Source organism: Callorhinus ursinus, unplaced genomic scaffold, assembly GCF_003265705.2.
Source record: "Callorhinus ursinus isolate GAN/ISIS: 27379988/994484 unplaced genomic scaffold, GSC_fseal_2.0 scaffold20, whole genome shotgun sequence".
Lineage (NCBI taxonomy): Eukaryota > Metazoa > Chordata > Mammalia > Carnivora > Otariidae > Callorhinus > Callorhinus ursinus.
In genome coordinates, this window is record NW_027397082.1 from 1,381,311 (window position 1) to 1,407,132 (window position 25,822).

Genomic DNA, 25,822 nt, shown 5'->3' on the forward strand with positions numbered 1-25,822 from the left:
AACAGTAATTATGTCTTGAGGAGGTTTGAAATATACATAGAATTAAAATACATGATAACAATAGCTCCTGAGCCAGAAGAGGGGTAAACGGAATTAGCATGTTCTAAGGTCCTTTTCACTGTCCGGAAAGTGGTAAAAGTACTAATTTATGTTAGACTTTAATAATGAGTCAGGATGAGTGTTGTAATCCCCCAGATAATTGTGAAATGAATAGAACAGAATGTATAAGTAACAAGATCATAGTGGGGAAATGCAGTATTAAAAAATACTCATCTGAAAGACCAGGGAGTGGGGGGAAAGGATATTAAATGAACAGGGAAAACTGAAAACAGTTAGTAGAGATTGCAGATTTCCACCGCATCGCATGGAGTCACTACGTTGTGTGTAAGTGGTCTAGCACTCTAACTGAAAGAGTAAATAAAAAACAAAAAAACCAAGTCCATGGTGCTTAGAAGGGATACCCCTTAAACATAAAATACTCCAGGCTCAAGGGACACGACAAACAAGGTGGTTGTGCTCATCGCAAGCACAGCGGACCCGTAAGGCAAGAAGCAAAGGGCCCCAAAACCAGTGGGATACGGACCCAACAGCCTGTCGTGGCAGGAACCTTGCCCTCTAGTAACACGTGGCCTGTGGATGCCCCAGACCCTGACCCATCATGAAGCAGCAGGTGTATAGACACCTGTGGAAAATGCTAGAGATGCCGCCTGGGTGAGACCCGCCCTGCCTTCCTGGGGCCTCCAGCCCAGTGGAGGAAACAGACTGAGGAATGGGGCATTACGGAATTGAGCAGGAGGTCTTGCGCTGAGCTCAGAGGCATGAGATGTGGTGGGGGGCAGGGGAGGCAGGGGAGGTGTGGGAGACAGCAAGAGCAACGCCATGATGACATTGCATGGTCAAAAACCACCAGTGTGTCACACGGGACAAATGGCAGGTGCTGAGTGGGAGAGGTGGGCCGGCCCTGGTTTACCAAGGACCTTCTATGTCATTTGAAAGTGAATGGTCTGCGGGGAGACTTGGCCAAGGGTTCCGGGCTGGAAATCGGCATTGTCCACTGATTTATGGGGGCAGACTAGAGGGATAGGGTGTTTTTTTTGCACTTGGAAGAGAAAGCCTTGGCAGGAAAGAAGGAAGGGAGGGAAGTGCCAAAGAGCACAACCAGCCAGGAGCACGCAGAGCACGGTAAGGACCGTGGCCAAATAGGTTTAGGAATCCCAAATTCCATAATCCATTGCTTGGAGGCACACAACGTGTATCTGGCATATTAAAGGCCTTGGGAAGGTCTGCAATAAAAAACTTATTTAACTCTATTTATTTTGGCATTTCCCGAACTAATTTGATGATGATGCTTTTAAAAATGTTTGTTAATATTTTGCAGGACATTATGGTTCCAAGGAACACAGGTTGGGATATACTGGAAAAAAAAAAAAAATTCTTGGCCTTAGAAGCCTGGAAAGCTAAAACCACAGAGTCCCACCTGTGGAATCTTCCCCGAGCCACAATCATGGGTCTGGATGGTTTCAACGGCCAAGCAGACTTTCCTGGGCTGTGGGTTTAGGAATTGTTGGTGCCTGTAGTTGGTCCGATCAGCAGCAAGCAGCAGAAAGATGTGCCCGCAGTGCGTGGTGAGAGCAGCTGAGACCAAGGCGCTGAACACCGAAGGCGGAGAGCCTGGCTCGGGAAAGCTGGTTGAAAATAAAATTTCCAGCTCCAGAGGTACAACTGGAAGCCTTTCTTTTCCTTCTGGAAAGCAGACTCTGAGAGAAACAAAAGCAAGCTAGAGGCCCTCCGCCGGGAGAGTGGAGTCGGAATTCCTACTATTCTGGGAGGAGGGGGTGCGGGCCCTGTGACGGGGAGTCCCTGAGGGATTCTGGGTCCTCGGTTTTGGTCAGTGGCAGCATGTTCGAGTCCTAGGACCACCGTAACAGACCACCACACACTTGGTGGCTGAAAGCAGTGGAAATGTATTCTCTCACAGTTCTGGAGGCTCCCTGGCTTCTAAAGGCTTCTGCCCCTCCTTGGTGTTCCTCGGCTGACGGCTGCATCTGTCCAATCTCTTCCCAGGGCCACCTTCTCTGTGTGTCCTCTCCTCTTCTTGTAAAGACACCAGACATGGATTGATGATCTAATCACCAAGGTCTGCGAAGACTCTATTTCCAAATAAGGGCACGTTCTGAGGTTCCAGGGGGACATGAATTTTGGGAGACACCATTCAGCTCCTACAGGAGAGCCAGCGGTCCCTTCAGCGGGTTCTGTGTGTGGCTCGGGCATGGCAGGATGGCCATGGGCTCTCTCTCTGCCGGGATCACAGTCCGAAGGTCCGGGAGCCCAGGGGCTGGGTTGCCCAACGCAGCCCAGAGACTCTCCAAGCATGGCGACTACTTTGTAAAAAGCTACTGGCCACTCACCTCCCAGGCATGGCGCTTCCATTTCCCTCCACCACAACCACGGTATTAGAATCAAATTGCTGCAACCACTGATCAGTCTCGTGATCAGAGGGATAAAGCAGCATTTGCTCGGGCCAGATCCAGGCTCACAAAGGGTGATCTTCCCCGGGCCCCCATCTGGCCACTGGTTCTCCAAGGGCAGAAGTGAGCTGCTCCCGCCCTGTGTCTTCACATGGGAGCTGGGTCTTTATGGATGATCGGACTAGCCTTTACCCCTCTCTGGGAACGGGGCAGTGAGCTCCAGCCACTCTGCTTTAGTAGGGACTTGCTTCTCCGTTTAGTGTCCTAGTAGCCTCCAGTGGCCTCCTGAGGATCAATTTTCTCCCAGGAGGGCCAGCTGCCAAGTTGCTGGGGTTTGGGGACAGGAAAGGGGGAAGGGGGATGGCATGGGGAGGGGTGGGCCTGGAGGCAAATGCAAGCGAAGGGAGCAGCCTCTCTGGACCTGTCTCTGTGGTCTCCCCCTCTTCTCCCCCTGCAAGAGCAGGCGGCATCCCCACCACTCATGACATCAGAAGCCCTGCCTGGTTTTAGTCTTTGTCCATAACGTGTGGGCCCATGAGGCTGTTGGAGATTCGTCGACTGAATTTCATCCCACCAGGACTCCCACGTAGACGAAGCAGTGCAAGCCGGCCTGAACAGGAGAATCACCGAGACCAGGACTCCAAGGACCAGCAGTCACAGGCCCTGCCCACGCGAGGACGGAGAGCAAGCACTGTTCTCTTCCCGCATCGTACTTGGGAACAAAGCCACCTCCTTGGTGGCGGGAGGTAGCCACGTCTGTCCCAAGGCCCGTGATGGAGGGATGAAGCAGGCGCTGCACACGGACATTTAGATTTTCAGCCCACAGGTGGGGTTTCAGTTCCCCCAAAGCACCTGCTATTCATTAAAAATAAGGACAGAAAACAAAGCAATAGCATTGTTCAGTAGTTTCCTTACGAAAGGAGAGTACTCCAAACCAAAATGGTATAACCTCTTCCAGTGCTGCAAATAAATCTACCTGGAGCATTCAAAAAGCATTTAAAAATTTACATTTTTTAAACAACAACAAAAAACATTTAAAATGTTTTGAAAAAGACATTCTTTCCAACAGCCAATGCTAAGACAGTTCTTTAAATCTTGCTCCTGCTGATTGCCGGGCCTTCTTCCTCTGCCTAGCTTACAGACTGAACCCAGCCTTGTCCCAGATGAGAGAGTCCTCGGAAGAGGGGGAAGCAGTGAGAGAGCCACCACCCTTCCATGTGGGGTTCAGGGTTACTAGATCTTAATGTGAGCAGGAAGTGAGGACAGGGCCCCGGAGAGGCCACCATCCAAAAGGGAGGGTTGTTTGATTTAGGGACCTGGGCTTTGGGCAACAAATGAGAGGCCTCCACATTCCCGCTGACAATGGTCTTCTCCAAAACAGCACCAATAATGAGACCCGATATTCATCATGCCAAGCTCTGTCCCAAGAGCTTTAGGACTCCATGAGGGAAGCACTGTCATCGAGCTCACTGTACTGATGAGGAAACTGAGGCACGGGACTGCTAGATTAACATGTTAGGGTCTCACAACCAGCAAACGGCAGAGCTGGAGTTCAGAGCTAGGGTGGGCTGGGGCGGGACAGGCTCTGGTAGAACAGAGCGGCTGAGAGGGGGCAGGTGACAGAGCTCACCCCACCTTCCCCATCCCTTGCCCGTAGAAACTGAAATACTGGCTTTGCAGGACAGAGGTTGTCTCTTGGGAGAACAGAAAAGAAAATACAGATTTCAGAAAAGAAAATACAAAACAAGGACACGTCATTTTTCTTTCTCGAAAGTGTTTTTTCTGTATTCATTAACTACAAAAGAAGATGTCATCAGACTAAACATTCCACTTAGAAAAGTTTTCAGAGAATTGCCTTTAAGTAAAACACCCATGTGCATTTGCTAAAGGAAATGAAAAGTGATGAGAAGAACGCGTGTCAGGAGCTTAGTCCCGCAGCATGTGTCAGGAAAGGTGGAAACTTTCCAATGTGATTGCTCAACGCCTGTTGGTAACCCTTCTAGAACACTCTGCAGAGTCAAGGGGGCCACCTGAGGACACAGGCAGGTGGGAAGGCTTCCTGTGCCGGAGGGCAGCTTTGACTTAAATCCAGCCCCCTCTCTGGCTTTTCCCAAAAAGTCAGTCACATGGAGCATACGGGGGCCCACCCTGCCCCAGGGGACATGCTCCAGCACTCCCGAAAGAGGCAACCCACTGCTGGTGTTGGCTCCAGGCCCATTCTTATGACCACACCTTTTCCTGTGTTGTTTCATCTGCCTGGACACCCCAGGCTCATGCTTGCTGGCCCTATTCTGCCCACCTTACAGGGCTGATACCACCTCGTGTCAACCTGCTCCCCTTCATCTCTGCGGTGCGCCATCCCCGGTCTGTCTCCTATTGTTGCGGAGTGTCCTTTTATGGTCACCCCCAGTGGATTCTGTTCAGCCCTTCTCTGGTCAGGGTGAACTGCCCCTTGTGCCCCGGGGTTGCTCTTCACCCCCTGCCCCCTCCAGCCCCAGTCCTACCTCTTTTCCCAGAAGTGCCTCGGTGGTGGCTCTAGAAGTACTTGGAGTGTGGTGGTTCTCCCAGGTAAGCGATGGGGCAGCAACAAAGATTGGTATGTAGGAAGGGGAATCTGAGTCTCAGGCAGGAGATGTGCTACATGGGGGAGATTTTCAGAAATGCTGGAAGCTGCTGGAGGTTTCCAGAGCTGCCTCAAGAGACAGACTGCAACCCACTGGGCTCCAGATGAAGTGCTTTCTGCTCCCAAGTTTTCCACAATGCCAGAGCGGGTGAGGTTCGAGAAGTGAAGAGTCCACCTTTCCTTCTTTGTGTCCAAATCCCAGCTCCGACCTGCAGTGCCAGGCAGCAGGGCTCTGGATCGTGAGCAAAAGCGACCACCCCATCCATCTCCAGCGGGTGGGGAAGAGGTTAGACCACACCCGTTCTGGATCATGACTGGGGTTTGGAGCACCCTCTAGACTGACAAGCCCCTGCATCTGTCGTCCTTCTGTCCACCACCTCGAGAGGTGGGCAACATTGCTACCTTCTTACAGGTGAGGCCAGGCAGCCTGACGGCAGGACACGCTGTCCCACGCTCCACTCTCCCCTTGACTCCGCATTTCAGATGCTGGTATTTGTTCACAAGCACCACTGAGTGGGTTCAGAGGCAAAAGGCAAAACCCAAGATTCGGTAGAATTATTCTGTTGGCCAGAGTATGGCTCCAGCAGACCCTCTGCGATGTGCATCGGCATTCCCCAAAGCACGAACTTAGATCAGATTCTTACCACCATTTGGATTAACCTGCCTTGGCGACTTGCTAGAACACTATCCTCTTGGGACAGCTTCCTAGCTGCTTGACAGGACACCCTGTCTTTTCGTTGGCAGACTCCTGGCAAAGATCAGCAATTTAAGACAAGCGAGGGCCTGTTGTTCAAATCCCCGACTGACATGCATTCTAGAAGACCACTAGGAAGCCAACAATCTGTAGAACTGACTGTGGTTGGACAGGTAGGTGTCAAGAAAACTCTCGGTCATTTCCCACAGACCAGCCTGAGAAAGCTTGTTTCTTGGGCCTCCGCCTTTCCTCACCCCCTTGCATGTGTCTGTGCAAGTTCAGCGGTTTGCCAGTTTCTTCCCGAGCTCTTCCATTTGATCGTATTGCAGACTCGTCCATTCTTCACTTCTGGTCGCTGTTCCACTTCCCGGGTCCTCCACATGGATTAGATGCAGCCTGAGCCATCAGTCACTGCAGTTCCCCCGACCCAGGATTCTCTCCCCAAGTGGGATGGTCAGAAATGTGTGCACCCTATGGATTTGCGATTCGCATCAGCAACGGCAGTGCCCGCCACCGGTTTAGGACGAAAGCGTTTTCCAGCTTCTACCCTGCCTGAAGTAGTAGGGCTTAAAGATGATGCTCAGATGTCAAAAGATTGGAATACAATGAGGGTTGTTTTGTTTTTTTTTTTTTTACAGCAGAACAGGTTAGGAGGTGTCTGCAGTAAAACAGATTAGCTTTAAAATGTTAATATGAAACAGCTCTTGGGCTTAAATTTTTCTACCATCTATTGATGCCCTTTACCTCAGAATTGTCAGGAATACAACTAAGGTCACCCCGGGTATGTAGTTTCCTAGACCCACCACCATGGGAACTTGGGCCTCTAAAGGAGCCAGATGGGATGAAGCTGAAACAACATCTTTCTGGAAAGAGGTTGGTTCTAGTGCACCCGGTCACAGGAAGATCGCAAAGGGCTTCACACTGATCTGCACCCAACAGGGCAGCTGGACACCTGAAATTTCATCACAAGCAAGCAGGTGGGATCTTGAGTAGGAGTGGGTAAACTTGCCTGTAAAGGGCCAGACATTTAAATATTTTAGGCTTTTCAGACCATGTGGTCTCTGCTGCATCTCTCTGTTGAATGAAAACGACCACAGACAAAGAGCAGATGGGCAGGGTTGTGTTTCAGAAAAACTTTATTTACAAAACAGGCAGTGCGTGGGATTAGCTCCCCAGGCTAGTTTGCAGACCCTTAACCTAGAGGGACGGTCACAGCGAAGAGGCCCCTTCCTGGGCAACTCTCCCTCCTCCTTCTGCCCCCACATCAGCCCACTTCACTTCAGCTTTAAAAATACCATAAATGCAGAGAAAACGGGACTACATTTTTAAGGCAGTGACTGAGGAATGTCTTTTTATCTGATCTTAAATTCTCAACTACCTGTTCCAGCCCAGTCTTTCTGAAGCAGTACATTACAGGGTCTGGAACAACCCTCTTCCCTAACTGCACTTGGCTGTGCTAAATACAAATATGCAAGAAGTGGGGGAGGCGCCCAGGTGGCTCAGTGGATCAAGCTCTCTGCTCAGTGGGGAGCCGGCTTCTCCCTCTCCTCCTGCCTGCCGCTTCCCCTGCTTGTGTTCACTCTCTCTGTCACTCAAACAAATAAATAAATAAATAAGGAAGAAGGGAAAGCTAAAAACCAACCCAAATTGCCTGTGGAACCCAGAATGTCTCTCCTTCTCTGGTATTTAGAACAGTTACTATTACCTTGACTATGTCTTATTTCTCAGTGTCCCCCCACCCCCAAAAAAGTAAGGGGTGGTGGTGGTGTTTATTTGGTCTTTTTAGGCAAGAGAGCCAAAAGCTGAAGGAAAACGCTTCTTGAAACTGCCTGAAGGGACTCGCCTGAGAGCTTCAGAATCACTGGACATCCTGAGCGAGAGAAAAGAGGGGCTTTCCGGGGGTTATTTTCAGTGGGTCCTGCACGGCTGCAAAAGCAAACACGTGGAAGGATCCTTTAAGGACAGGAAAGACCGCAGGATGATCTGCTTCCCCAAGTTCCGTCTTGCCTGACCATCTGGTCCAGCAGTTCTCAGACAGGATTCCCAGAGCCCAGCTTCTTCCCTTCCCTTCTTTTAAAACAGCAACACCTTCAAGGGTCAATTCAAAATGCCTTTTCATTTGACTGGAGAGAGTTCTTTCTTGCACAAACTGGCATCGTCACATCAGTTCCAAGCAGGACAGGAACTAGAAGCCTACTGGCCAGTAGAATGCACTCCTGCGGCGCCTCGGGCTGGCAGAGCCGTCCTGCTGCACATCCTGCAAGTCTGCGCCTCCGCACCCCCCTTCCGTCCCGTGCCAGGGCTGAGGAGAACGAGATGCGGTGGGTGACCACCGAGACCTGACACTGTCCTCGTGCCGGCGGACATCTCCAAGCACTGAACAGCTGGGGGCGCACTGTTTTTATCCCAGGGTCTGTTCCGTCGACGACCTCTGAGCAGGAACAGCAGTGCGGAACAGGAGGCGTGCACAGATGCTGCTTGGATAACTATTTTATTTTTTTTTTTAAGATTTTATTTATTTGACAGAGAAGACAGTAAAAGAGGGAGCACAAGCAAGGGGAGTGGGAGAGGGAGAAGCAGGCTCTCTGCAGAGCAGGGAGCTTGATGCGGGGCTCGATCCCAGGACCCTGGGATCACAACTTGAACCGAAGACAGACGCTTAACGACTGAGCCACCCAGGAGCCCCTCGGATAACTATTTTAGAACAAAATGTCCTACTACCACTTTCAAAGCAATGAACATACTTAAAGCAAGACGGCGGAGAGGCCTAAAGCACACCATCATTGGCAGAACATGAGCAACAGACCAGGAAAAAGTACGAGTGAGAGACAGGCCATGGCCCCAGCCAGGAGGAGGGGGTCACCCAGGGGCCCCCCACACCAGGTCTCCCACCTCCGCTGGAGTGGCTGCCAAGGGAGGGGCCGGGGCCCTGACAGCACTCCCATGGGCACGGGCACAGGGAGGCCCTGCAGCCCCAAAGTCCCTGTCACTCTCGTCCCCACTCTGGCTGTGGGTTTCACCCTGGGAAGCCGCTCTTGCTCACACACCAGTAACACGAGGTTCCTAACGATCCTTCATGAAAAGACAAACGGAAGTGCAGGCTGTGAGCGTGATTCATCCTCGTCAGTTCCTGTCCCCGAACGCTCACCAGAGGTGAGCACAGCTAACAGTCAGCTTCCGGCCCACAAGGTCACCATGGAGCGGGGCTCCCAGGTCGTTTGGTGGGACTTTCGGTTGTATCTTGACAGACCGGGCTCCATCTTGTCCTGAAGGGTAACTGGACCGTGACAGACTTCAGGCCCTTGGCCTCAGGCGCTCTCCCTCTTCCATTTCCCCCTGTCAGGCAGTGCCTCATCACTTAGTTGTTGGCCTCAAATCCAAAGCATATTTAATTTTCAAAATGTCCCACTTAGAGTAAGATTTCTTTTTTCCCCTCTGCTTATTAAGGCCAGCATATTTTTTTCCTTTAGGTAGCTGATGGTTGAATAAACAAAATGTATGTGGGCAATCATTTAACCACAGGCAATACAGAGAGGGCTGTGTTTGCCCATGGCCTTAAGGACTTCCAATGTAAACCTGCCCAGGCACAGAAAGGACCAGGGAAGTGAGCCCCTTACAGGCCTATGGAATGCATCCCGGGTTTCTTTTAGAACTTTAGCCAAAGTGCTGGCCTGGGAACAGGCATTCCTGGGATAAGCCCATTCTCTCCATGGACCTCAGTCCCTTGTCGGAGGGGATAGCTGATACCCAAGGGTAGAGGCTATGACTCTACCTGGAGGGTGTGAGGAGATGCGCCACCCTAGGCATCCAGGAGGGGACACAGGAATGCCACTTCCTCACCTCACCTCCGAGAGCCCTGCTCCCTCGGGAACTCTGAGGCGGATCCGTGCAGGGTGAGGGCGTTTGGTCCAATCCTGGGCCGCACACCTGGAATTCCTACGCTCTAATTTCTCTGGATTCAGCAAGCGGCCTGGGCTTTGGAGGGTAAGCAGCTGAAATGACTCCTGAGAAGCCAGCACAGCCCCTGGCCTCCGGCACAGCAGTTCGGGGAACACAAATGCCTGGCTGGAATTTCCTTTTTATTTATCATTTTGGTAAGCTACAGACAGCAATAATTTATAATAGTCACATCTCATATTTCAGTTGTCGGACAAACGCAAAGACAGAAAATTAAAGCACAGAGTTCAAAAAGGAGGTTATATAATACATCAGAGGAGTTAAAATTCAAAATACCCAAGACCCCACATACTAGAACAAAACATAAAGCTTAAAATTTCCCTATGAGCTTGAAATTACAAAATGTAGCAACTGCCTAAAACAGAGAATCAAGAGTTCTATGTTCTCAAGGTAAGAAACAAGGAATGCTTTGGTAAGTCATCTTTACTGTTGAAATATCTCTGCTCTGTCTCTTGAATGACTGTATATAAACACAGGCACAGCACATATTTGGGAATAAGTCTCACAAACTTCTCTTACTATTAGATTTTTCAAATATCTTTCCATTCAGTCAATGAGAAAAACAATTCAGTCACTTGAATTTTAAGTTTTAAAAAAATTAAAAGTATTTCCAGGGACTCTTAAAGCTGTCTCCAAAAGTATAAAACGTTACACCCTTTCCAAGTCTGAAGCATTTGTGGTTTTTCTCTGAGATAAACACAGGACGAAGAACTTGCTCCTATGTAAATGCTCACTGGCTACTGTGCACCTGCAGCCTCAGAGAAGTGGTGAGCAGCTCCTGGGGACCCTGGGAGGACGGCATCCTCAGCAGTCCGGACTGTGGCCATGAGCATGAGCATGAGCACTGCCAGACCAGCCCCCGGTCCTGCTTGCGAGGCCAGGCTCCCCAGCACATACTGGTCTGTCACTCTTTGGTCCATTCTTGCTTGGGGGCGTCCAGCTCATTCAATAAATCTCTGCCAGCCGCTCCAGCTTTTGAAGCAAAAAGAACGGCTCCCTGTTTAAAACCGAGGTTCTTCAAACTTCGGGCATAATCTGCATATATAGCAGAGATGAGTTTCTGTAAGCCACAGTTAAGGAAAAGAAGGGCAGAAAGAGATGTGATTACACTCCACCAAGATCCTATAGGCAGGAAGAAACCAGCTCCGTGGGGCTACTCAGAGGGATGAGCGGGCCCACAGCAGGGCAGCAGGGGACGCGCACGGACACGCTTCCCTGTGGGAGGGCGACTCCTGGTTGGAGGAGGCGAGGTCTCAATCTGCAGTGTGCCCCACTACTACCCTTTGCAAGAGCTGAGTGCAAAGCATCTCCTTCTGGAAGATGTAGCTAACATTCCCCTAGACTACCTCAAAGCCTAACACAACTAAAGACTACAAAAAGAAAGAGGACTCAAGTGCATACCCTGTGGCATCTGAAAGGCTGAGTGGTGGGTGGTTTGGGGGCAGACACAGCTTAGTGAGAGGTTCCACTAACAAAGCCTTCCTGGAGGTGTTCGGTTTCAGACAGCCCTGTTTCCCTGTGCTCTGACATTCCAAATGGCCCCTTCCAACGGGAGGCAACTTCACCAGTGTCTGGACATAGGGCACTAAGTTCAAGTTCAGTTTCATTTTCTGTAACAGATAAAACAAAACAAAACAAAATATATACACACACAGAGAAGACCGAGTATCTGACATGTAGAAATGAGGCCACAAGGTAATAAGTCCAAGAGAAGATGCGATGAGAACAAGCAGAGCTCAGCAAACACGGGCAACTGGGACCCGTATCCTCAGGCCCAATCCTTTCAAAGAAAAACATGTGACTCAAGTGGTGTTGGCAGGGGGCCACTGTGACCTGCCGGCATGGCACGCATCTTTGAGGTGCCTAGTCTGGTTCCACATTAGACTGTCACTATGGATAACAATGTCTTTTTTATTTATTCCAGAATGTGTATTCCAGATAAATATATAAATTTTATTCCATGGAGTACATTCTTTTAAATAGTACTATTTTTAAAGTAGCAGGCTCCTACACCTTTCCTGAATTATTTCATCTTTTTTTACGTTCAAACAAACCTTCACAAAATTCAGAGTCCCATCCCTTCACAGCCCACGTGCCTCTCCATCCATCTTAGAGCTGATGCCAGCGACGCCCTCATCTTCTCCCCGATTCTCTCTCGTTTCTCCCTCTTCCCTGACTTTGGCCAATCTGAGTGTGGGTCGTTCCTGACATAATATCATTCTTGCCCAGGCAGTACGACTGAGAGGAACCCACTCGTGCCGTCTGTCTCCTCCTTGACATAATCATCCCAGCAAAGGATATCTGTGTCCTCAGTGACTCCGACTGCACCATACCTGAGACAGGCTTCCACAAACAAGGCAGCTCTATCGAAGTATCTCATGCTGCTCAAGAGAACAAAGTGAGTTAAGCTTTGTGATTTACAGCATTTGGGGGTAGACCCACCCAAGGGTGTATTTCTGTATAAAGACTTGCACCCATTCTCCCTGGAAATCTGAGTGCCAGTAAGTTACCCTAGCACCTTCCCAAGCCCTGGCTCACAGAGGAAAGCAGGGGACAATGCTCATGTCCCTAACCCCAGGCTCTTTCTTCCTTTTTAAGATTTCATTTATTTATTTTTTAGCGAGAGAGAGAGCAGGGGGAGGAGCAGAGGCGGAGGGACAAAGAGACACCATGCTGAGTGCAGGGCCTGATGCGGGGCTAGATCTCACCACCCTGAGACCACGACCTGAGCCAAAATAAAGAGTCAGATGCTTCATCAACTGAGCCACCCAGGAGCCCCAGCCCCAGGCTTTTTCTAATTAATATTTACAAAAACTGTAACATAGTTGAAATACACACAAATCTACAGAGATAGGACAAGTATCCACATACCCACTGTCCAGATTTAACAAGGAGTCTTTTGCCATATTTGCCTCAACCCCCTTTAGTTTTAAATAAATAAAATGTCCCCTAAGTGATAGGTATTATTTTTGGAGGGGACATCCCCACAGGCAACACTCTGCCATCCTTCCTACTATTCTCTGGCCTTCATCTTAGTTGTTCTATTCAAAGCTGATTCTCTGAAGACTTCTTTTATGTTCTTTTTAAATAGATACGTGTTAGGTTTGGCGAGTATACTGGTAGGAAAATAGAGCTCCTAGACCAAGTGTAGATGACTAAACATGGACTATGGACTGTTCCTTGCCCTGTAGGATTTTTTTTTTTTTTTTTTTTATAAACCTAAAAGGTAGGCTTCTCCTTCCACTCCACACAATGAGTGTTCCATCCATCCACCAGAGTCTCAAGAGAGCACGAAGTATTCGTCCCCCTGACCAGCCACGAAGCCCTCTGGGTGTACCTGTGAAGTGTCTCAGCCACGCTGAAAAAGCAGCCCAGGGAGAGGAGGACCAGGAGGGCCTTTGACTTCTGGTTGACTTGTGGAGAGCAGAGGTGGTCAACCCACCGCTTTAAAACATCGGCGCACTCTTCAGAACTTAAACGGACCTAAGAAAGATGCCCACGTTACAAAGCCATCCTGCACTATATGAAGAAAACTCTAATGTAATCAAAATGGAATCTGTTCCTGTGAAGCCAACGCTAGGCTCGGCTCTGCTAGCACACGCCCTGACCTTGCTGCTTACCATGAAGAGCAGTGGTAACAACCCAGGCCTGCGGAGCTAGGGACCTGGCAACACCTCGGGGCTGGAGTCTGGGCTCACACCCCAGCTCCCCAGCAGGGCAAGGGGCCACCTGCTTTCACTTAATTGCTACCAAAGCAATCCATTGCTCCATAAGAATGTAATTTACACTCATAAAGAACAGGAGCCTTAGAGTTGCAAGAAAATATCTGCATAGCAACTCTGCAGCCAAAAAACTGCTGCTAAATCATGAGTCCAAAGTTCAAGACTGAACTCTCTACCCCAAACGCTCAAGGCACCTCGGGCAATGACCTACTTTTGCCAGCCACGCCGCCCGGTTCCACTCGCCGTACGTCTGCAGGTAGCGGCAGGCGTCTGCAGCTTTGTCTATCAGGCAGAGCAGCTGCACCCCCTCTGGAAGACAGAACGGCAGCCCCTCAGGTGACGCCGCGGCCCCTCTCTGACAAGCCACCACCACGTGACTGCACCCGTTCTTGTGCATTTCTGACCCACTGCAGACGCTCTTGACTGAAATTTTCAAACAAAACGCCACAGCAGAGTTTTAGAGCGCTGCCCCTCTAGTCAGGAGGGGAGGCAGGAGGACAGGCAGCACCGCTGGAGTCCAGCCCGCAGCCCAGGAAAGCGCAGGCCCGGCGTCGTCCCACGCGGGCCTGCAGTCCTGGTGGTTTTGACTACTGCCCCTTTCACACGTGACACGTGTTCTGCTTCAGATGATAAAATGATTTGGTCATCATGTAAACAGCTAGCAACAATCGTCCTATTTCTGTCCAGCACGCAGAAAAAAGAAAAGAACTATCTTAATAATCAAATACTTTGCTGGGAAGGGGCCTGATTTTCCAGAGGACCGACCAATGCACCCACAAAGCACGCCTTACCTGCCAGTTTGCCATTGGCGATCATGTTAGTTGCCACCAGCTTAATGGTGCTCTGGGAGGGCCCTGAGGAGGTGACAGTTGTGACCAAACAGGCTTTCAGGGAGTCGCAGTAGTAATGCTGGTTATCCGCACTTGTTTCCAATAGCAACTGCACAGCTCTGTCTGTCTAATGAGAGGAACAGTTCTTCTAATTATGAGACCATTTTCTTCCAACATAATCTTATTGAACTCATAATTTGAAACACTGAAGTTACAGCTTAGAGAAGACTTTCACTTTCAAAACTTGCTTGCCAATGCTTTGAACAGTGTCCTCCCGCTTCCTTGGGACAAAGATAAAACCACAGTCTGGTTTACACAGATGCTCAAGAAACTGCTTACTCTAGTTTTGCATCAGTCAATTCAGAGACACCAAACCAAACCAAACCAGTCAGGTCTCACTTGACATTACATAAGCCAAAATTCCAAGCTAGTCAACTATAGATTTTTGCTTTCTCACGAGGTCTGTTCGTCTTATTTTGAAATAAAGCCTAAATTTACATGTATACTTTCAGGGAAATACTATGATCTACCTACCCATCTGTGTGTGTGTGTGCGCACGCACATGATCTACATGATGCTCTGAAATACTAAATCAACAAGCAACTCTGTGAAACATGAAAAGAGTTGTAAAAATTGACATACTTGACCCAAGAGAAGTAGCTGGTCTGTACATTTCCTTGTATGATCATAAGTTGACCGCTTTACTTCCTGTAGATTAACCCTTTCCAGCTGAAATTTCTAGAGTAGAAAAAAAAAGAGGAGAAAATTGAGTCCGGATTTTAAGACTTGAGTTAAAATTTACTATATTTAATAAAATCCTTTTATAAAGATTATTTTGATTTCTGAGGTTATTAGATAATCAACTTCACAGAAATCCAACAATGTAATAAGAATTTGATTAGAGGGCGCCTGGGTGGCTCAGTTGGTTGGGCGACTGCCTTCAGCTCAGGTCATGATCCTGGAGTCCTGGGATCGAGTCCCACATCGGGCTCCCTGTTCGGCGGGGAGTCTGCTTCTCCCTCTGACCCTCTTCCCTCTCGTGCTCTCTATCTCTCATTCTCTCTCTCTCAAATAAATAAATAAAATCTTTAAAAAAAAAAGATTTTGATTAGAAAAAACATTGAAATGAATTCTCATTTCTGTGCGAGTTTGCCCACTTGCAGAAGCCGGCCCTCCACGTTACCAAAGTACTCTCCTGCTGTGAAAAGACTGTGAAAATACCTTTTTATACAAAAATTCAAACCGAATGAAAGAAATATTTGTTATTTATAGAAAATGAGGGAATAAAAATGAACCTTCTAAGTTAACAATTTTAAGACAAAAAAATAAAGAATAGTAAAATTCTAATGTGTATTAAAAAACTTGATAAGCATTTATGAGCTTTTCAAGTCCTGAGTCAGGCCTTTTTTATGCAGAGGTGCCAATGGACTCATTTCTGTTATGTGGACCTTCACTTAGCTGGAAAGTTTCCCAAATTTAAGATACTTATAAAGACATAAGTCATCAAGATGGGAGCTTTATTTTATTTATTTATTTATTTATTTATTTATTTATTTTTTAAAGATTTTATTTATTTGACAGAGAGGGAACACAAGCAGGGGGAGTAGGAGAGGGTGAGGCAGGCTTCCCACCAAGCAGGGAGGCCGATATGGGGCTCGATCCCAGGATCCTGGGATCATGACCTGAGCTGAAGGCAGATGCTTAACGACTGAGCCACCCAGGTGCCCCAAGATGGGAGCTTTAAAGAGTTTAATATATGAAATATAATACCTGAAAATAGGCATTTTCACAGAGTATATCATAACATATATCCAGCGGGTTGTTCACTTTGTCCCGAGGCATGGTTTCTTTAGAGGCTGGGGTGCCTGCTGGCTTTTCCTGGGACAAGCTGTGCAGGTAGTGGGCAGCAACGGTCCAGAAGTGCAGCTCCGACTCATCGCCGTAAAGCCTGAGAAGGGTGACACCAAAGTCCCACTGAGCGCACAGAGCAGACTTGGGTGTGGACAGGGGCTCCCCACAGAAACCTCAAGGACCAGGAGCACAGCACTGTCACATGAAAGACCATCTGGGACACTGGCCTGTGCCTGGCAGGGTGACGGAGGAAGCAGGCCATTCTACAGCCCTGTTACTGGGTCTCAGACAATCCAGGCACCTGAGAGCACAGCCCCTTCACACCCAAACCCCCCCTGTGCTGTGTTAAGAGCAACACAATGGTTCCAAGGCCTGCGCAATGATTTACCCGCTTTGTCATCAGCACACACACCTTTCAATCTGGACCAGAGCTTCACACTAAGGAAGAAGTTCCTCTGGGAAAACTGGCTAAATAAGGTATGGAAATAACTGCAATTTGTTCTCTGGGGAATGGACGGAAATGTCTTTGTTGTAAGTGACAACACTACTGTCTGGTGAGGAAGTACAGATTTTTGCTTCTAAATATAACTTATTGGTGTAATTAAGGATATGCCCTTTGTAGCTGATATTTTAAAACACAAATTTTAAAAAGCTGTCTGTAGGAGGCAGCCTTTTCAGTAGAGAAGGCCTAGATCTCATATTCAAAAAATTTTTTTCCTATTTGTATTACTAGTTTCAAAATTAACTGTAAAGCAAATCTAAAGGATGAACTGATATGCTGTTCTAAAATCTAAAAGGATTTGTTTGGTCTTAACTAAAACCACTCAATAAGAGAAATGAGTTCATCTGAAATTCTCTCTTACACAGAACTTGAGTGTTACCTTGAAACAAGCAGGCATCTCTGCAGGAGAGTGAATTCTGGGTCGAGCAAGAGTTTCTTGATGTCACTGCAAACAGGAATCCAGACAAAGGCAAGCCAAATTTTTTAATCAAACAATAAAGGATATAGGCCAATATAATCTTGAAAGGGGAAATCTACTCAAAATTGTTAATCTACTTAGAGTTTTACTATTTCTGAAATATTTTGTTCTTTTTGAACTAGTTACTATGCTTAGAACTGACAAAGGAGGTTACTTTGCCATGACCCTGAAATGACAAATGCTTTAAAAGGCGTACAGTGTGTCTAGGCCTAGAGAACTGGTACAGGGGGTGAGGCTCTGATTCTGGCTTACAGTCTTGCAAAATAGTTCAACTCATGGTTTTGAAAACATGAATAGCTGCCTAACTATAGGAACAAGAATGTCACTGTTGGAAATGATTTTGCTACTCATCAGAAACAGTATATACTTTAGAAGAGACAGATTCAGAAACTATTCCAAAAAATAAAATATTTAAGGAAGAAAGGCATATTTTTATAAATTGATATTCCTAAAACAGCCACATACAGAATATTCATAAATCGGGGGCGGAAAGATGCTCTTTAAATCTTCTCCAATTAAACAACAAATGTTAACTTTTGGATACAGAAAACAATAATTATTTTAAATTTGGCATCAATAAAACATGGTAAATTCATTAAATATTATGATTACATGTGAGAGATTCTAAGACTGCAAAAAATGTATTCCAATTTACCAAGAACTCATGGACCCATATTTTTCTACTTCCTTTGCAATATTATTCCCAATATGTACTTTTAAATGCTCTTGGCTCTAGGGAACATGTTAATTTCTTAGAATTGTGCACACACAGCACCTGACACAGAGAACTTATTTTAGAAAAGTCAGCTGCCACCGAAGAACCACGCTGTGCATGGCCTCTAACTTGAGGCTTCGTGGGGCATCTTTGGTAGAGGCAGGCTGAGGTACGAGGATGCTCACACCACAGCTTCCAGTCCTGCCCTGACATGGGACCACAGCCATCTAACACTTAGGATTTTGGTGAAGGTAGATGCTGTCACCATAACTTTTAAATATCTACGTTTTCTACAACACAAAGATTCTCGAGGGAAATAAGCCTCTGAATAGAATGGTCTCTCCTTGTGCTACTGACATTTTCTAAAACACAACTTACTTTAACTTCAAAAAGCCTAAATGATTATATTTTCTTTCTCATAGTCGTATCCTCTATTAAAACATAGCTGGGGTGCTTACTTTGACAATGAATTCAGCTGCTCTTGAAGGAGATTCTTTATTTCTTCATTTTCTGGATAATCACTGTACAAAAAAGATTTTGAATAAGCTCATTCTCTCTTCACTTACAATCATGCATTTCTTCACCAGAAAAAAAGTTGTACCAATATAGAAATAACCTCTTTGCAGTCCCTGGTTTAAAAAGCTAGTTATAGACCAAACAGCAACTACTCAAGAACCCACCAACCACCTTTGATGTCTGCTTTTATCTTATTTAGTTAAAACAAAGAAATGAGTAAAGAACGTCTCTCTGTCTTTCAAGAAACCAGAAAATTTATCAGTGGGCTCTAAAAACTATCATGCTTAGATTCATGTTAATAAGAAACCTAACAATGACAAAAGGGGTTTGTTCTTTCTCCTCTGCAAAATGGACATTTCCCCCAAGTAGATACTTCTTGGAAAACAGATACCTCATCAACACTATTTTTTGTATTCCCCTAACCCATGCCTATCTGTGCACTCTCCACATGGCATAAGTTCAGTAACACTAGTGGGTTTAACTAATAACTATTATTAACTAATAATAGTTACTGCGAATGTATTTTTGTAATGAGGCAGTGAGATTCATAAAACAGAAAATATCTCTGCAATAAGCTCATTCTTGCCATTTTAAAAGATTTTACTTATTTGAGAGAGCGCGAGCGAACGAGCAAGCACGGGAGGAGGAGCACAGGTAGAGGGACAAGCAGACTCCGTGGAGCCTCATATGGCGCTCCATCCCAGGACCCTGAGATCATGACCTGAGCTCAAATCAAGAGCTGGTCCCCTAACTGACTGAGCCATCCAGACACCCCTTGTACTGCTTTTAAAAAGAATTTGAAGCCTGGCCTCAAATTCCTCTCGGCCTAATTGGCCCTCTTCACACTCACCATGCCATTTCCCACGTTCAGACCACAGCCGCCGAGAGTACCTCACGTACCCGAGCTCCCCATGCCCACCCACTCCCAAAGGCCCCAGAGAGGCAGATGAAGGATTCTTTCAGTGTGTCTGCTGTCTCTGCCTCAGCTTGTTTTTACGGTTCCAATCCTTTTAAATCCCAAAGTACAGGCTCCTGCTGGTTTTCATGGGTGCCCTTTAACCCCAAGCAAATTAAGAAAGGAAAAAAAATGGTAAAAACTTACACCTGAGAAATGTCCAAAGAATACTGTCCATTCCACGGCTGGTGTAATAAGAAAGCTTTCAAGGCAAGGGAGGCCCTTGGAACAAGGAGATAGGGGCACCACACAGGCTCTAGATAAAAATAAAAAAATTAAGTTCTTTCTTCTAATAAAATAGAATTTTATAGTTTTACTGTGAAGCTTCAGCTATAGTTTACAGAGAAGTCAACAGAGAACAAAGTATAAATCTGGTGGCAACTGAGTGTATTCAGTGTCATCAGTGCTTAAAGACAAACGGGCTAAGAGTAGAGAGATTCTCTTCATTCAAACTGATTAATAGCTCTTTCTTCCCCTTTTTAAAATTTAAGTGTCCTGTATGGTATAAAAACACTGGTCCTATGTGAATAAAAGGTTCAATGCAATGACTCAACAGATATTAATAAAGCTCTTTATTTTAAAATACTAAAAATAGTATTTACCTGTATCATCTTATACCATTTGTTATCTTTGCTTTTCTGAGACTATTCAGCTAACACAGCCCATCAACCTTGAGCTTGTTACTAGAGGGATCAGGTCACCTCTGATCAAAGGTATCCTCAGGTCTCACTTATAAGGGCAGCTCTTATCTCCCTAGACTATGGGCCCTAGCATCCTCTACATGCAGCAGTGGGCTTACTTAGGACACAATAAACAAGATTTGCTTCTTTTTCAATATGTTCTAATGCAAGGAAGCAGGAGACCCAAAGGTCCCAGTGCCCAGGCAGCTGTGCTGTGGCTACCTTACATAGATAGCCCCACTCGGTCAGACACTCAATCTGATAAGAGTTCTTTAGGACTTAATTAATTTTAACTAATGGACTTTAATTAATTTTAACTAACTTAAAAATACTTGATTCAGTCATTGGGTAACTTTTATGTCTACTCAGCAATACATAACTACTTTTTCAGTTGTTGGTTTTATAAAATCTAAATACAGCTTAAATATTTCTGCTGAAAATGTGTCCCCTAAATTGATCCGTGTTTTTGTGGGGTTTTTTTTAAGATTTTATTTATTTGACAGAGAGAGAGAGAGCACAGGCAGGGAAAGCGGCAGGCAGAGGGAGAAGGAGAAGCAGGCTCCCCGCCGAGCAGGGAGCCCAACGCAAGGCTCGATCCCAGGATCCGAGCCGAAGGAGCCGCCTAACAACTGAGCCACTCAGGCACCCCATGATCCGTGTTCTGATATTAAACACACCCTGGATTTTGAAAACTGAGCATGCAAAACTGTGAATATCTCATTAGTAATTCTTACTACTGACTATATGTTGAAATGATAAAACTCTAGATATACTGGGTTAAATAAAATTTTTTTTTAAAGATTTTATTTATTTGACAGAGAGACAGAGCGAGAGAACAAGCAGGGGGAGTGGGAGAGGGAGAAGCAGGCTTCCCGCTGAGCAGGGAGCCCGACGTGGGGCTCCATCCCAGGACCCTGGGATCCTGACCTGAGCTGAAGGCAGATGCTTCATGACTGGAGCTACCCAGGCGCCCCCATTCACATTTTATTTTTTTATTTTTTAAAGATTTTATTTATTTAGTTGAGAGAGAGAGAGAGAGAGTGAGAGCAGGACAAGAAGGGAGAGAGGGAGAAGCAGGCTTCCTGCTGAGCACGGAGCCTGATGTGGGGCTTGAGACCAGGACCCTGGAATCATGACCTGAGCCAAAGGCAGACACTTAACTAACTGAGCCAGCCAGGCGCCCCTAAATAAAATTTTTATTAAGATTAATTTCATCTGTTTTTCACTTTTTTATAGTGGGTACCAGAAAATGTAAACATATGTGGCTCACATTACATTTCTGTTAGACAGTACTGCTTTAGAAAATGTCATTCTATGTAGTTAGCTAAGTATTAAATCATAGATAAAATATCTTATGTGGACTTTCCAATTTCAGAGTCAGAAAATGGTCAGAAATATTTTTAATATTAGTTTTTGTTTGCACCCAAGAGGTTTAATATTGATTCATTACAATCACTTAAACCGCGGTCCGTATTCAGAGGTCCTCTGTTACCTCCCTATCCTGACAGCTATATTCTGCCTGCACTGGCTTCTCATGTCTCCTCAGTCTCCCTCAATCTAGAACAGTCCGCTCACCTTTTTGTCTTTGGTCTTACACAACCGTTTCATTTTTGAAAAGTCCTGGTCTGTTCAACGTCCTAGGAAATGATCTCCATTGAGCATTCAGACTCAGGCTAAACATTTTGGGCAAGAACACGACAGAGGGGATGTTGCGTACTTCCTACTGCATCCCACCAGAGGGAGCATGTTAGTTGGCCTCCTGGTAACACTGTATCTGATCATCTAGTTAAGGTGAACTCACGGGCTCTCTCCTTAGTCAGGGCACCTTTCTCCCCTTCACAATTATGGCAAGATACTGTGAGACCGAATTTCCTATTTCCCAATACCCTTCCACCCAGTGATCTGACACCCACTAATGATCCTGGCTTGAATCAACTGTTACATTAGGAATTGGAATTGGTGATTTTCTAATTCTATCACTCTGTCTACATTTATCAATAGGCATTCTTCTGTAAACATGAGCTTTCCCTTCCTGCCCAGGCCCCTTCCTCTTTCTCTGTGAATATTACTATGGAATAATGGATTTAAAAAAAAAAAGTCCAACACTGATACCAATACAACTGTTATTCTTTACGATGCTCAGACTGCCCCAGATTTGGCTGTGGAAGCCTCTAAATGCTAGTTTCTGTATGTTTGATTTTTAAAAACAAATATTTTTATTTCTCCAAAACCAAACATTGTGGATAGCATCCCAATGAACAGGAACAAACTGAAAGTGAACTCTATTCCCTCCTACCTTCAAATGAATTCAGATCCTTCTTCTCAAAGGCAAAGATCAACCATGAAAAAGTAATAGGTGATCGTCTCCCAGCTGAAGAAACTCACCTACAAGAGCTCATTCACTTCTGAAAATTACAATTAGAATGGAAAGGCAGCTGGCATCACTGTTCCTTCTCTCACACTTGTTCTGCTTACTCTGGGCTACAGCTGTCTGAGGTGTTAAACAGAAACAGGCCCAGACGGCTGGCTGCCTATATGACAGCAATGCAGGAAATCAGGAACCCAAGAGCCAAGAACAGTAGGAAAACTGCTCCTCCCTCACCTGGTGGCCCACAGCAGGGTGAGCAGGCAGTCGGGGAAGGAGAGGACCCTGCTTGGGTGATTTCATCACTGTGATGCAATTGGGGGGGCGGGGGAAGGGAGACAAGGGACATGACTGACATTTTGGGCAACACCATTATTCATTGTCCAGGTTGTTCCCAGCACTGCATGCTGTTTAGTAACCCCCCAGATGCCCCCAAACACACCTGCACCTCCTGACACATTTCCAAATAGCCCAGATGAAAACCACTGGAAATGAGTAGAAAGCAGAGGCAGATAAGAGGCAAGGTCTGCGTATAAATCTGATTATAGAAAGCTTCTTTCTATGAGTGCTCCCTTACGAAAAACGTGTTGTTTGGCACTGGCCCGAGCAGCTGTGAGGAGGTCGGACTGGACAGTCTCCAACACCCTGTGGATACTATGTAAAGTATGTGGACACTGCAATAAACTGGAATGCTATTAAACAAGTCTCACCCTCTTGGACTCCTTCTAGGGGCTGCTAAAAAACGTATTATGCTTTTCTTATGCTGTTTTATGGCCCTGATAAACAAGGCACCAGACAAGAAGGGCTCTCCAACTCAAAAACAGAGTTCCTCTTCTTCCACGTGTGTCTGAACTTCCCCTCTCCCGCGGCGGGGAGGGCCGAGATAAATGCAAACCGGGGGTGGCGGGGAAGGAGGGCCGTCCGAGCTGCTCCAGGAAAACTCACAGATTTGAGCCAGTATTTTCGGACATTCTCTACTTGTTAATAAGGAGAATTAAAGGAAATTTATTAAATATATCACTGCATATGACCTAAAATGATTTTTATCCCATATCAGTAAGTCCAAACTCTATTTCTAATTCCCCAGAATAAAAATATATCAAACATATTTTCCACGACCAAGTCAGCATGTAACTGGAGATGAACACACAGACATCTTTTTGCTAAGTCCACAGTTACACCACCATTTTTATTCTTTAACATGTATTGAATGTTGTTGACTTTAAAGGTTAATATTGAACTTCCCTGTTACTATTTCAAAAATTTTCCCTTTCTGGCTGAGGCTGTAGCACTACAGACTGGGTAGGAATGACTTTTTTTTTTCTTGAAAACTTGAAAAGAAAATGTAATCTACAGTCTGTCTGCAGGTCAGATGTTCAAGTATGGTGTTAATCATGGGCTCCAATTCCATAGTCACTTTAAGAAAAAGCTACCCTGGCTTTGGTAGATTCAAATTTTAAATTAAAGGAGGCTAGAAAAGCTTTCCAAACATTGTGATTACATTCGCAAACCTCTTTAACCTCGAACCAGTAGCTGAACTACAAGGAAAACCAGCCCGGAAGTTCCCTCCACTTCGTTAATAGCAAAGTTTGCCTCGGAAGGAAGGAGATGCTGCCACCTGTGCAGAGTGAGCAAGCACCCCGGGCACAGATGCGGGAAAGCGCTGCACAGCTTCGGGCTCCAGCACAGGGCGGTCAGGGTCACACGGAGGGGAAGCGGCGGTACTGAAGCCACTGGCAGGGCTGGGGCAGCGAAGAAAACAAATGCACACCTAGCACAACTTCAAGGGGGCCCAGTCAGCATCGGCAGCAACTAGGAAGTGCCTTGATCACGAACACAAGGTGAAAGCACTGGTTTTCAAAACGTGACCACCTCTGACGGTGCCAAAGGCCGACCCTACAAAGGTCCAGCAGTTCCCAGAGCGGCCTGCCCTATGCTGGAACCCAGTGACTCAACAAGTCTCTTCTGAAATTGTAAGCAGCCCGGCGTGCACACCAAAGCGATGCCTGGAGAATACTTAATGCAGGAAGGTTCCTGCTTTGCTCCCATGAGGGTCAGAATGTCTGTCTCCACCCTAAAGTATCTGGCAAGGATGAAGAACACTGCATTTCATCAGACGAAAGCTGACTTTCAAACTGACTGATGGGTGATTCACAATCCCATTCTTTTTTTTTTTTTAAGTCACATATGAGGTTATAGTTACTAAAATGTTCCTCATTCTGGTAAAAAACAATCTCAAAACCACCTTACAAAAAAGGTAACAATAGCGCAATCATCTATTTTATTTTGAGAGGCATCTAAATTCATGACACTCAGAACACTTTCCAGAGTGACTTTTCAATGATATATGCTTACCCTTTTCTTTCTTTAAGTAACCTCTGTGGCCAACGTGGGGCTCCTACTCACAACCCAGAGATGAAGAGTTGCACACTCTTCTGACTGAGCCAGCCAGGCACACCCGGTGATATATGTTTGCAAAAGATATAAAGCTCATTATTAAAAAGCCAGTGGCACCTTACCACTAGACTGATGTCCTCTGATGAGTTCTCCTAAATCTTTTCTTTTTTTTTTTGGTTAAAGATTTTATTGAGAGAAAAAGAGAGAGTGTGCATGAGCTGGGGGGGAGGGTCAGAAGGAGAAGCAGACTTCCCACTGAGCAGGGAGCCCAATGTGGGGCTCGATCCAGGACCCTGGGATCATGACCTGAGCTGAAGGCAGCCGCTTAACCAACTGAGCCACCCAGGCAGCCCTGAGTTCTCCTAAACTCTAAGTGAATCATTTTTATGTAAACATCTCTGATCTTTTGACAAAGCACTCCTCCAAGGGTCAAAGAAGGGGCACTTGCCAACCTGGAGCTGGAGAATGACTGACATCGGCAGTTACAGAGTATAGCATCTCAGTGGTAAAACACTCAAGCATGAAGTTAATCTTATTTCCTTAAACTCAGATTGTTAGAAAGTAAGACTAAAATGAAACAGAAGACAGCAGCCTGTGCAAAATAAAGAAGGTGTCACAGAGCCTTTCTTTCACTGGCGCTCCATACCGGTTAACTCTTGTTCATCCATTCTAAAACAAGTGGACTTCATAGACATCTCCAGGACTCTGATACACCCATCATCTGATGCCAAGATCACTTTATCTGATGTACACCAGTCCACATCCAATATCCGAAAGGTCACATTTCTTCCACTTCTTAAACTGCTCACCATCTGAACCTTCAAGAGTGAATTTGGTGGTCATTTTCAGAATGAAAAGGAAGATGTTTATCACAGACAGCGCCAGTGGCGAAGACCCAGTGCAAGTTAAAACAAAAGTCTTTGGCAATCTCTCTTCCACATGCAGACTGAATTTTGAAGATCCCAAAGACAGTGATACCATTAAAAGCAAGAAAATCATTTTAAGAAGCTTGACAAACCCATTATATAGGCTTCATTTCTAAATCAGAAGGAAGAAAAAAATTACAGCT

General features: G+C 46.2%; 1 protein-coding gene across 1 annotated transcript in view; it reads right to left on the bottom strand.

Annotated features, from left to right (window-relative positions):
* Nucleotides 1-6,903: 6,903 nt before the first annotated feature.
* WDR11 (WD repeat domain 11) overlaps nt 6,904-25,822 on the bottom strand; it is a 59,868-nt gene continuing 40,949 nt past the window's right edge. The window contains exons 19-29 of the mRNA XM_073904106.1: nt 25,400-25,571; nt 19,459-19,567; nt 18,299-18,361; nt 17,027-17,092; nt 16,065-16,242; nt 14,937-15,032; nt 14,256-14,421; nt 13,676-13,773; nt 13,080-13,225; nt 12,043-12,123; nt 6,904-10,803 (exon numbers count right to left, since the gene is read on the bottom strand). Coding sequence (XP_073760207.1) covers nt 10,647-10,803; nt 12,043-12,123; nt 13,080-13,225; nt 13,676-13,773; nt 14,256-14,421; nt 14,937-15,032; nt 16,065-16,242; nt 17,027-17,092; nt 18,299-18,361; nt 19,459-19,567; nt 25,400-25,571 — 1,332 coding nt within the window. The 3' untranslated portion in view covers nt 6,904-10,646. The remainder of the gene's footprint in view (nt 10,804-12,042; nt 12,124-13,079; nt 13,226-13,675; nt 13,774-14,255; nt 14,422-14,936; nt 15,033-16,064; nt 16,243-17,026; nt 17,093-18,298; nt 18,362-19,458; nt 19,568-25,399; nt 25,572-25,822) is intronic.